The sequence below is a fragment of the Saccopteryx leptura genome, chromosome 5, assembly GCF_036850995.1.
Source record: "Saccopteryx leptura isolate mSacLep1 chromosome 5, mSacLep1_pri_phased_curated, whole genome shotgun sequence".
Taxonomy (NCBI): Eukaryota; Metazoa; Chordata; class Mammalia; order Chiroptera; family Emballonuridae; genus Saccopteryx; species Saccopteryx leptura.
The window spans coordinates 59838759-59851756 of NC_089507.1; the positions used below are offsets into that span (position 1 = coordinate 59838759).

At 40.8% G+C, this 12998-nt stretch overlaps 1 protein-coding gene across 1 annotated transcript in view; it reads left to right on the forward strand.

Moving 5' to 3' along the window:
- ANXA3 (annexin A3) overlaps window positions 1–11862 on the forward strand; it is a 54323-nt gene extending 42461 nt beyond the window's left edge. The window contains exons 12-13 of the mRNA XM_066385788.1: window positions 1154–1276; window positions 11466–11862. Coding sequence (XP_066241885.1) covers window positions 1154–1276; window positions 11466–11525 — 183 coding nt within the window. The 3' untranslated portion in view covers window positions 11526–11862. The remainder of the gene's footprint in view (window positions 1–1153; window positions 1277–11465) is intronic.
- The last annotated feature ends 1136 nt before the right edge of the window (window positions 11863–12998 follow it).

Below are 12998 nucleotides of genomic sequence, written 5' to 3' on the forward strand. Positions count from 1 at the left end.
GGCTTCCTATTAGTCACACTCCATTCCATAGTTTCATTGCAGTTTACTTAAACAATTTGTTAGTTTTCTTTACTGATCATCTCCATTCATTAGAATGTAAACCCCATGAGGATAGAGGATAGAGATTGTTCACAACCACGTGCACAGTACATGGAACGATGCCCGGCATGTAGTAGATGCTTAATAAGCATTTTGGGATAAATGAATTGTGTCAATACCCACTTAACTGCTCAGATATTTTACACTTCTCCCCCTCCTTCATTCTCTTCAAACGATACATCAAGTTTTGTCATCTGCCTTCATAAGCATGTCTTAAAACTGACCCATTTTTTCCATCCACACTGCTATTTGTCCAGGTCAGGCCATCATCATTCTTTTTCATATTAGTGCAGTCACCTCTGGGTGAGTCCCAGAGCCTCTTGTTTTATTCTGTTATCTTCATCCTACTCCTGCCCTGCAATCCATCCCTCATGCTGCTGTCGACGACATCCTCTGAGACTGCAGATCTGATCTGACCTCAGCACTCTCCTGTTTAAAAGATGGCAGGTTTTCTTCACTCGGGATGGAGTCAGACTCTCACGTCATGGTTTACAAGGTCCTGGCTTTGCAAGTGCATCTCTTGCTATTCCTCCCCATGATTTATGTATCCTTGACTGTGGCATTCCTTCTTGCCCTAAACCTTCACATCTGCCACTTGCTCCACTGAAACCCTTTTTCCCTCTTTCTATGAAGCCCACCCTTCTCCTGGCTGATTATTTAGGCCTCAGCTGAAATACTACGTCCTCAGACAGACCTTTCCTAATCTTTGATCTATTGTAGGCTGCCCTAATATATATGCCCATACTACTCAATATTTCCTACCCATCACATTATATTGGAATGGCCTGTTTTCTTGCCTGTATTCTTTGCACAACTGAAAGCTTAACAGGGGTATCTCATCTCTGTTTTCAACATTTGGCATGGTAGCAGAGAGTAAGTTCTCAATAGATATTTCTTGAATAAATGAATGAGAAAGTTTGATGATAAACAAGTGAAGAAGAGTCATGGCAGTTGACCATGTTGTGCACAACTATCTTTTTCTCATAAATAAAGATCTATAAACTGTTATGTGACTGATGAGATTTGAACTGTGGACGCCTGCATATCTTAACAGGGTGCTGGAACGGATGAGTTCACTCTGAACCGAATAATGGTTTCCAGATCAGAAATTGACCTTTTGGACATTCGAGCAGAGTTTAAGAAGCGGTGTGGCTATTCCCTGCATTCAGCAATTAAAGTAAGTCTCCTCTTAAAAATAAAAAAAACCACATTTTGCCTTTCCCCATCCTTTTTACTTCTCATCCTTAGAACAGCAGATATATGACTTAGATTTCTCTCTGTCAATGTGTAAAGAGTAGTAATAGCAAAAAATAGTCAAAATAGACTATTTTTCAGCTCTAGACTAGAATCTCAGGCACATGAGAGATACTCAACATTTTTTTATTTTTTGGTTTAGCAGCCACTGATTTTTCCTTTTTTGTCAATTGCATATGCAAGATGTTTACCTATTTTGTATATTGCAGCATTTTTATTTATTTCAGGGTTTCTTTATAAGAATGCCAGGAAAGAAAAATATATTTAAAATTTCCTCTTCGTTTTACACAAAGATAACATGGTTCTGCAGCTTGGTGTTCTTTTTATCTCAGTGTGTATGAAGCTGTCTCATTCTTTTTTTTTTTTTTTTACAGGGACAGAGAGAGAGTCAGAGAGAGGTATAGATAGGGACAGACAGACAAGAAGGGAGAGATGAGAAGGATCAATCATCAGTTTCTCGTTGGGACACCTTAGTTGTTCACTGATTGCTTTCTCATATGTGCCTTGTCCGCGGGCCTTCAGCAGACCGAGTAACCCCTTGCTCAAGCCAGCGAGCTTGGGTCCAAGCTGGTGAGCTTTTGCCCAAACCAGATGAGCCCGCGCTCAAGCTGGTGACCTCGGGGTCTCGAACCTGGGTCCTCGGCATCCCAGTTCAACGCTCTATCCACTGCGCCACTGCGCCACCGCCTGGTCAGGCTGAAGCTGTCTCATTCTTTTAAGTAGCTGCATATCATTCTGTTGCTTGTTTATCCCCTCACAGCAACAGATGTTTGCAGTTTCTGCTATTACAGACAATGCTGCAATATGCATACACACTTTCATAAGGTACAAATATATCTGTGGGAAAAATTCGAACAGAGTTTATTTCTGAGATAAATTCTCAGAAGTAGGTAAGAACTGCTGAGACAGATGTGAATCTATTTGTAATTTTGGTAAATATTACCAATGGAATTCCATCTGCACAAAGAATATACACATCCTCGTTTCTCCGTAGTTTTGGCACAGAGGGTGTTTCCAAGTTTTGGCATCTGGTAGGTGAGAAATTGTATCTCAGTGTAATATTAATATACATTTTTCTTAATATAAGTGACTCTGAACATATATTCATGTTTTAAGTACCGTTTTCATTTCTTTCCCAGTAATTATTTAATGTTCCTCACCCATTATTGTCTTGAAATTTGGAGTTTTAATTTTTTTGGAGGGCTGTCAATTTCTTAGACTTCTTTTCATGTAAGTTAGATTCGCCTTTGTCTGTGAATTGTAAATATTTTTCCCAGTGTGTTATTTTTCCTTTGACATACTGAAATATTTCCCAATCATTTGGTGTCAAATTGAATTTGTCAGTCTTTTCTTTTATAGTTTCTTAAGTTAAAAAAAGTAGAATTGATCTCTAACAATATCATTCTGGATGAAAACCCTCCTAAAATGTATTTCAACTTCCTTTGAGTTTTAAAGAATGAAACCAATTTTCATTGTTCTCAGATCTTAGTTGTCAGTATATATATAGAAACCTCAAATAAATGACAAATTATTAGAATTAATAAAGAGGTAAGACCTGCAAAAATTGTGTAAGAGGCTTCCATACATTAAGCTAATGGTTCAAAAGTCATAGTCCCAATAAGAATATGACAACTGCCTGACCTGTGAGGGTGCAGGGGACCCTCACATCGACCTAGAATGCTGAGGTCGCTGGTTCAAAACTCCAGGCTTGTCTAGTCAAGGCACATACAACTAGCAACCATGAGTTGATGCTTCCCACTCCCCCACTCTGCCTCTCTCTCTCTCTAAAAATCAATAAAAATCTTCAAAAATAATAATATGACAACTTGGGAATGATGAACTAAGGGGCTGTGGCCCCCACTGAAGATAGTTCTCTACCTCAGCCCCCTAGATGGCATTCAAGTCTCCAGTCGATGAGTGAGAGTGTCAGTCCAAGCTGGAATCTGAAACAAAGCGGGAGCCCAGGTTGTTGAACGGGCAGTCAGACTGTCCCAGGCTCCAGAGCTACTGGCTGGTGAAGGGGGGGAGTCCAGGGCTGGCTTCACAGACGTCCCACAGGTCTTTCTGTGCCTCAACCTCATCCATCCTCAGATGTCAGGAGAAAATCAGCTTTGAAAAGCATTAAGTCCAGAAGTGAAGACAAGAGGATCTAAAGTAGTGTAAGAGCACTGAGGCCCAAGCTCTGAGGTAGGGCCCGACGGATAAAGCTAGCCTGGGAGAAAAACGCTTTTGCTCTGAGCACCAGTGGTCCAAAGGCGGTCCACCATTGTGTATGGAGTCTGAGCTATACACTCATCTGGGCCCGAGCTACAGGATCGTTTTATGTACCCTGTGGATTCTGATCCTGGGCCCCTGACCTCTCTCATGCCCCTATGAAACTGGAGTTCCACATTATGCAGGAGGTGCCATCCAGCCGTGGCCACCAGGGATTCCTTTGTTAAGTCTGCACGCCTATGTCACTACAAACTGCTGAAACCCATGGCCCAGCCATTGAGTTGGCCCCAGCCACAGTAGCCACCGTGGACCAGGTACATGTGTTGGCCTGGGCCTGTGAGCAGCCATCCGGAGAACTTGACTGCCTCAAGTTTCACAAATGGTTTTACGATGGGTGGATGAATAAACATCACTCAGCCAACTAGATTCATAAACCAGAATCCCCCCACCCACCCTTATTTTTTTCTAGCCAGAGCTAGAAAAAATTTTTGTTTTTGTACCAAACCTTTGCAGAAAGAGATACATGCCTAAGTTGAAATCAGGGGCTTACTCAAAAAGGCAACAACCCTCAGACCGTGCCTGGGGCTTAGCGAAGATTTCATCAATTGCTCACACTCAAAGCAATTCAAATCGATCCTGACACATTACAACGGTTTCAATCAACAGAGGAAGATTCAATAATGTTAACCATACTGTTCTTACTAAGGCAGAAAAATAGACGCATACCTTTTATAAAGATTGTCAGTAACAAGATTGAAACATAAAGAGGGCTTTCCATTCACCCTCAGCACACCAGAAAATTAAATTAACCAGTCATTTTCCTTCCCCCAGCGGTCTGGGTAATTGAGGCTTATTGTATTATGAAACATTTAAACTAGGGGTAATATTAATAGAAAAGAAAAATACATTGCTGAAGAGTTCAGTTTGTAATTTTAAATGATAAAAGGTTTCTTCATTTCTCCTTCCTGTAAGTGCATTATTAAGTAATATTAGATTTTCACTACTGACGAATAAGACCCTGTCAGATGGTTTACTTTCACAACTCAGGAGCTGGAGGTCCGTTTTGTGTATCGTGGGGTGGAAGAAACTTTCCCCTTCGACTTTCTTTCACCTTGTCTAATAAATCTACATGAGACAGGCTAACAAGAGAAAATAACCCGCTCTAATGACATGCGCATGTATGGGGACCCCACATACATGAGTCAGAAAGTTCAGACACAAGAGGCTCGGGGACAGAGAGGTAACATGAGGTGTATATGACCTACCTCCTTGTCATACATGAGGTAAGATGACTTGAGGCTTCAGAAGGTCCCTGTAGGATGATAAGAAGAGCAGATATTCAGTAATTTGTACTTTGCCTTGTCATACAGATAGATCAAAAAAGGTTATTTCTGATACTCTCTTATGGGCAAGGCCCCTAATTCACATTCTTCTTGGTAGTTAGGAGGGAGGACAGAAGTTTTCTTTGAGCCCTAGGGCCTCTGTTGACTTTAGTTTTAACTAGTCTGCAAATTACAGAGGCACATTTTGGTATGAATCTTTCTGAACCCTACAGGGTCCTCCTGGCCTCGGCTTCTGTCTTCCTCTTCCTTCTGCCTGTTTAGACATTTCTCTGCTCACTAACACCTTCCTCAGGTGATGACTGGTGGGGAGAAGGAGACAAAGATGTAGGTGGAAACTGTGTATCTCTTATTAATTAATAATAAGATATTAAAAGAATATTTGGATGAAATTGCATTTTTGGTAGATTTCCTTGATCAACAAATTAAGTAACTATTTAACAAATAGCAAAATTTTTAGGCTCATTAAGAGAAAACATAGTAGTCTCCTTCAACTTATTTATAATATACGTGAAGTGATATGGGCATAAATAAAATAATTAAAAGATAATAATGTAAAACAACAAACAAGGCCCTGGCCAGTTGGCTCAGCGGTAGAGCGTCAGCCTGGTGTGTAGAAGTCCTGGGTTTGATTCCCGGCCAGGACACACAGGAGAGGGGCCCATCTGCTTCTCCACCCTTCCTCCTCTCCTTTCTATCTCAATGTAGCCAAGGCTCCATTGGAGCAAAGTTGGCCCAGGCACTGAGGATGGCTCCAACTGCAGCAGAGCAACACTCCAGAGGGGTCGAGCATCGCCCCCTGGTGGCCATGCAGGTGGATTCCGGTCCGGCGCATGCGGGAGTCTGTCTGTCTGCTTCCCCCTTCACCTTGCTTCTCACTTCGGAAAAATACAAAAAAAAAAAAACCCAAATATTAGATTGTAGGGTACAGAGAATAGTAATATAGGAATTGAGAGTAAAAGAAATTTGAGATTAAATAGGAAATATTTTCTTAGGGAAATGGGTTTGAGCCTACCTTTCAGGTTAATATGCATGTGTTGAGTGCCTCCTGTGGGCCAGGTACTATACTGGTTGGTGGAGTCTTTTTTTTTTAAATTTTTTCTTTATTCATTTTAGAGAGGAGAGGGAGAGACAGAGAGAGAGGAGAGACAGAGAGAGAGAAGGGGGGGAGGAGCTGGAAGCATCAACTCCCTATTTTTTATTTTTTTTTTGTATTTTTCTGAAGCTGGAAACGGGGAGAGACAGTCAGACAGACTCCCGCATGTGCCCGACCGGGATCCACCCGGCACACCCACCAGGGGCGACGCTCTGCCCACCAGGGGGCGATGCTTTGCCCCTCCGGGGCGTCGCTCTGCCGCGACCAGAGCCACTCTAGCGCCTGGGGCAGAGGCCAAGGAGCCATCCCCAGCACCCGGGCCATCCTTGCTCCAATGGAGCCTTGGCTGCGGGAGGGGAAGAGAGAGACAGAGAGGAAGGAGGGAGGGTGGGGGGTGGAGAAGCAAATGGGTGCTTCTCCTATGTGCCCTGGCCGGGAATCGAACCCAGGTACCCCGCACACCAGGCTGATGCTCTACCGCTGAGCCAACCGGCCAGGGCCTCAACTCCCATATGTGCCTTGATCAGGCAAGCCCAGGGTTTTGAACCAGCGACCTCAGCATTTCCAGGTCAATGCTTTATCCACTGCACCACCACAGGTCAGGCTGTTGGTGGAGTCTTAAAGGTGAGAAGTAGGAAGGGAAAAAAGTAATAAGTCACTTGATTGATTAGAAAGTCTACCTTGGGTCTGACCAGGCGGTGGCACAGTGGATAGAATATCAGACTGGGATGCAGAGGACCCAGGTTCGAAACCACAAGGTCACCTGCTTGAGGGCGGGCTCATCCGGCTTCAACACAGGCTCACCAGCTTGATTGCAGTGTTGCTGGCTTGAGCATGGGATCATAGACATAACCTCATGGTCACTGGCTTGAAGCCCAAGGTTGTTGGCTTGAGCTCAACATCACTGGCTTGAGCAAGCAGGTAACTCTGCTCTGCTCTAGCCCCCTAGTCAAGGCACATATGAGAAAGCAATCACTGAACAACGAAGGAGCTGCAGCGAACAATTAATGCTTCTCATCTCTCTCCCTTTCTGCCTGTCTGTCCCTATCTGTCCTTCTCTCTGTCACTCTCTCTGTCTCTGTCACCAAAAACAACAACAACAACAACAACAAACAAAAACAAAGAAAGAAAGTCTATCTTGGGAAGTATTGAAAAATAAAACCTAGCCTGACCTGTGGTGGCACAATGCATAAAGCATCAACGTGGAACGCTGAGGTCCGTGCTTTCCCAGTTAAGGCACGTACAGGAAGCAACTATAAGCAACTGAAGTTGATGCTACCTGCTCCAACCCCCTTTCTCTCTCTCTCTCTCTCCTCTCTCTAAAAATCAATAAATAAAGCCTAAAGAAAAAGAAAATCTGCGTGTGGAAGTCCCAGGTTCGATTCCCGGCCAGGGCACACAGGAGAAGCACACATCTGCTTCTCCACCCCTCCCCCTCTCCTTCCTCTCTGTCTCTCTCTTCCCCTCCCGCAGCCAAGGCTCCATTGGGGCAAAGTTGGCCTGGGGGCTGAGGATGGCTCCATGGCCTCTGCCTCAGGCACTAGAATGGCTCTGGTTGCAACACAGCGACGCCCTGGATGGGCAGAGCATTGCCCCCTGGTGGGCATGCCGGGTGGATCCCAGTCTGGTGCATGCGGGAGTCTGTCTGACTGCCTCCCCGTTTCTAGCTTCAGAAAAATATAAAAAAAAAAAAAAAAGAAAGAAAGAAAAAGAAAATCCAAATGGCAAGATGAATTCAGTTGAAAGAGAGCTCTGAGATCATGAAATTTGTATTTTATTTATTCAATCAAAAATAGTTACTACATTAGAATTATGTGCTAAGCTCAGGGTTACAATTATAAGAGAAAAACTTTCCTGTTCATATGGAATTACAAATAAATCTGGAACTATGTTAAACATAAAGGAAACTATGTACAAGTATGCTAAATGTAAAGGAAAAAAATATTATGCTGTAAGAACATATAATAGCAGCATTTGACCTGCAGGAAAGGTTTCTATGAAGAAGTTATGGTTCAGATCTGAAAGTAGGCCTTGACAACATCAAGGCCACGTTTATGGGTATCGGGGAAGGTAGAGCATTCTTATTTTATTTAATCATTTAATTAATTAACAAATTAATTAATTAATTTTAAATGAGAGGAGGGGAGATAGACAGACTCCCACATGCGCCCCAACCAGAATCCACCCAGCAACCTGTCTGGGGCTGTAGCTCAAATCAGCTGAGCTATTTTTAGCACCTGAGGCCAATGTTCTTGAACCAACCAAGCCATCCTCAGTGCCTACAGTGGACACTTGAACCAATTGAGCTACTGGCTGTGGGAGGGGCAGGGAGAGAGAAGGAGTAGAGGGAGGGGGAGAGAAGCAGATAAAATGCTTCTCATGTGTGCTTTGACTGGGGATTGTACCTGGGACGTACCTATGCCTGGATGATGGTCTACCCACTGAGCAAACCAGCCAGAGCCGAAAGTAGAGCATTCTAACAAAAGGACTTGCAAGTGGAAAGCCCTAGTGGTAGAGGAAAAATAATGAAAAATGAGGCTGGAGGGATCAGGTCACTAGGACTTTTCTGACAATGTTTAAAGATTTTGTCTTTAGTTTAAGAGCAATGGGAAACCACTGAAGAATTTTAGTTTTAAGCAGATAGTGTCATAATTAGAAGTAAATTTTGAAAAGATCCCTGAGATAGTAGAGAGTAAATTGGACAGAAAATAGAAGGATGCCGGGTAATAAGTTATTAGTCATACTAGAGTAGCTATGACTGGGTGTTGCAAAGTCGTCAGCAAAGCTACTGGCAATACAAAGAGAGGGGAGAGCAAAAGCTCAGTACATACTGCTCAAAAACTTAAGGGCTCTATCAAAATGAATATGAAGCGATAAAATATCCCCTAATTTTTGTGAGCAGTATATTTAGGAGTTAAAGTGAAGACACTTGGCATGAGGAACAAGGAAGAGAGATGTCAAGGATGACTCCCAGGTTTCTAACTTGGGAAACAGTCATGCCATTTCTTACAAGAGCGTCAGGTTTTAGGTGTTTGTTTTGTTTTGTCTTGTTTTTAAATTTATTTTTAAAAATTATTTTATTGATTGATTTTTTTTGTTGCTTTTTTTTGCTTTTTTGGAGCAGAGGAGAAAGTCCATGAGTTTGTTTTTGCACATGTTGAGTTTGAGATGTAAGTGGAGATGTTGAGTCAGTAGCTAATAGTATGAGATATATTTTCAGAGTCAATTATGTTATTGAATCCTTGGACATAGATGAAAATCCTCCAGGGAGAAAATATAGATTGGGAGGAGAAAACTGAGAACTGAAGTTTAAGCATTACTAACAATTATTGGATGAATAGTAGAGGATAAGCCTGCAAACATGCCAGAGAAGAAGGAAGAAAAGCCAGGACTACTCACAGGAAAAGTAAGGACTACTTTCTTGATGAATGTGTGGTGATTGGCCTAGATTTATAAAACAGTAAAAATTAACAACTTGGAGAAGCAGATTGATGAATCTAGAATCAAGGAAACTAATGACACGAGATGAGAGCCTAGAGTATATTTGTTGTGGTCAGAATGCAAAAAATAACTGAAAGAACACCACAAAGAAATAATTGGGCCTGACCAGGAGATGGTTCAGTGGATAGAGTATCAGGCTAGAACACTGAGGGCCCAGGTTTGAAACCTTGAGGTCGCCAGCTTGAGCACGGGCTCATCCAGCTTGAGCGCATGGTTGCCAGCTTGAGCATGGGATCATAGACTTAACCTCATGGTTGTTGGCTTGAGCCCAAAGGTCACTGACTTGAGCCCAAGGTTGCTAGCTTGAGCAAGAGGTCACTGGTTTAGCTGGAGCCCCCTGGTCAAGGCACATATGAGAAAGCAATCAATCAACAACTAAGGTACTGCAATTATAAGTTGATGCTTCTCATTTCTCTCCCTTCTTGTCTGTCTGGCCCTGTCTTTCTCTCTCTCTCTCTCTCTCTCTCTCTCTCTCCCTCTCTCTCTCCCTCTCCCTCTCCCCCTCTCCCCCTCTCTCTTTTTCTTTCTCTCTCTCGCTAAAAAAATAAAAAAGAATAAATAATTGGGAAGCCAGATTAAATGTAAATGATAAAACATGGAATAAAAGTTGGAAGAAGAGAGAAACACTGTTAAAAACAGGCCAACAGAAACTTTTAATTTCTTAAGAACATTTAATGTCACCTAATTAGGGAAGTATGAATTATTTTCAAGGGTTCTAAAATTTCACTAACATTATTTTGATAAAATTTCTAAAATGCAATATAAATAGGATAGCTATTTTACTAGAATAGAGGTAAGAGAAAAGCATGAATATTTGTGTAGTGTCTATAGTGGGTCAGAATTTTAAATAGAGCTGTATGTTAAGTTGCTTGAATATATTTTCTCAACTGATAGAACCCCTAACAATTCTTACAACTTTGATGACAAGAGGGAATATTTTAACACAAAGCTAGAGCATTGTTGACTTGTCAGCCATTGGAGATATTATTACATGTGGCAGAGCAAGACTTAGGAAAACCAATAGGAAAAGAACTGAAATTTGTATAAAACAGAAGAATATATATTAATGCCTGCTATGTCTTATGAAAATAATGCTTAACTTCTTTTCTAAATGACCCTTTTTTATTCCTTCCTTTACATTGCCACTTATTTAATATTTACCCAATGTGAAACTTAAGTGATAAGAAATGCTTGCTATTTGAGTTGCCTTAAATAAAATAAGAATAAGGTGAGGATTTTAGGCAATTTCGGTTTAAAGCCAAGTTTTACCTCCAATGCCATGCAACATTTTTACCGCTTTTGCATAGAAAACATGGCAACTTGGTACTTTAAGCTTCAATCTCACAGGGTATCTTTTCTGAACCAAGATTTTTTGGCTGGTCTAAGGGAAAGGAATCGAGAAATAGACTATCTGGGGATGTAGTTCATTTCACTTTCATAAGTATAGTATGGTATTAAGGCAGCAGGTGAACTGGGTTCAAATCCTGCTTCTGTCACTTATTATATGATTTGGAACAAATTTCCTAACCGCTCTTTTTCTCTTATCTGTTAAATGGAAATACTTACGGTACCCACTACTTAGAGTTATTTAGAGGGTTAATTACTTTACCCTTAGAAGTGTTTGGTAGATATTATATAATATTAAAACTATAGTTTTTTTTAAGTTTTGTTTAAAAAATTAACATTTTGTAATATTATGTAATTGATGAAATCTTATATTGTTAAACCCAAATTGAAATTTAACTGCAATATATCAGGAAGAATTTAAACATTATATATTATAAAAAAGGTGATAGGCTGGCAAATAACTACACTCGGATATGAATGAATGATGGAATTACAGGCGTGTTTTACTAAATGGTACCCCACTGAATCCACTGGGGCTATGGGATTTGATTCATTTACGGTCCCCTCATTATTTATGCTGCACCTGTTCTCTCCATCTGTCCTATTCTTTGCAGTCGGATACTTCTGGAGACTATGAAGTTGCACTCTTAAAGCTCTGTGGAGGAGATGACTGAGTCAAGAACATCATCTCCAAAGGTTGCCTGCTCCCACGATGGGCTTCTCCAACAGCTTTGCTTACTCATTTTCACAGTATTTAAAAATACAAGCAAGTATAAACAGCAGCCTGTTTTCCTAACAGAGATTTTCATTGTTTCACAACAATAACAACAATGTGATTATTTTAGAGCATCTCATTATAATACAGTAGTTTATAAATAAAAATATAAAGTGATGTGACGGATCTCCTAATACTATCCAAATTCTATTTCTGCTTAGGAGGTGCGAATCTTTGTACAGTTCTGAAGTATTAAATGCAAAATCAGGGTAATAAAAGTTGTTGCTTTTGTTAAATTGTCTGTTTAGCATTGCCAACATTGTTGATCCATGGTGCCAACAACTAATGATATTTTATAACATGTTTTTATTACAAAAGCTATTGCTGCTTCAATCTATTACCTTATTAATCACATTCATCTTTAAGAAAAGGAATAAAAATGAAGATGTATGTAATCCTGCCTACCCTTTCTAGTCGTGATCAAGCTAAAGGAGAGGCTATGCATAGTAAGTTATTTTAGTCTTTAAAAATACCTGATGAACTATTAATCTAACCACTTTCTGTCTTAATGGAAGGCATGAGTTGTGGTTGTTTTATGCTAAATTTTCTTTCTCAGAATGGATATTTAGAATCAAGTTGATAAGGTTTCCTTTTTCTCTAAAATAAGTTTGCAAAATGATGCATTTAAAAAATTCCTCATGTTATCTTTGAAAGGGATTTACCGTGAAATATCTTGACTAATATGAAATATGTAAAGTAAAAAATTCCAGTTGGAGTTATTTGTCTGGAATAGAATAGAAATGATAGGTGTGTGAAAAATAGAAACGGTAATGTGCGGGTTCAGAGCTTGTAATCAATGCAGTCCCCCGGTGAACACGCCTGAGAGTTTCAGAAAGATAGAGAAGTTATTTCCTTTTCTGGAATTTCTAGAATGCATGCAGAAATAAAGTATAGGCATTTAGAGTCTTACACACCTGGTTTTGACTTCCTACCCTACCATTTACCAGTTCTGAGACCCTGGCAACTGCTAAGCCTTGCCAAACCAAAGTTTTGTCATCTGTAAAATGGTGATAATTATAGCACCTTCGTCTTTCTCATTGAGTTTCTTAAACATTAAGTAAGATAATGCCTGTGAACACTTAGCCCTGTGCCTGGACACGGTAAGTGTTCAATTACCATGTTATCATTAGTATTGCCAAGCAACATTAAAATGAGCACAACAGCATTGCAGCCGTTTTTCAATAGTTCACCCACCACATGCCAGGCCCTGTACTAAGTATTGGGTACACCAAGGGGACTAAGACTCATTTCTTTTTTCCAAAGAGCTTAAAATCCGAGGAAACATGTAAGCAGATAAACACAGCACAGTATGTGCTGTGCATTCAGGGAAATGACGCTGTATAAGGGATAGAAGCAGCATGGAGGTGGGATC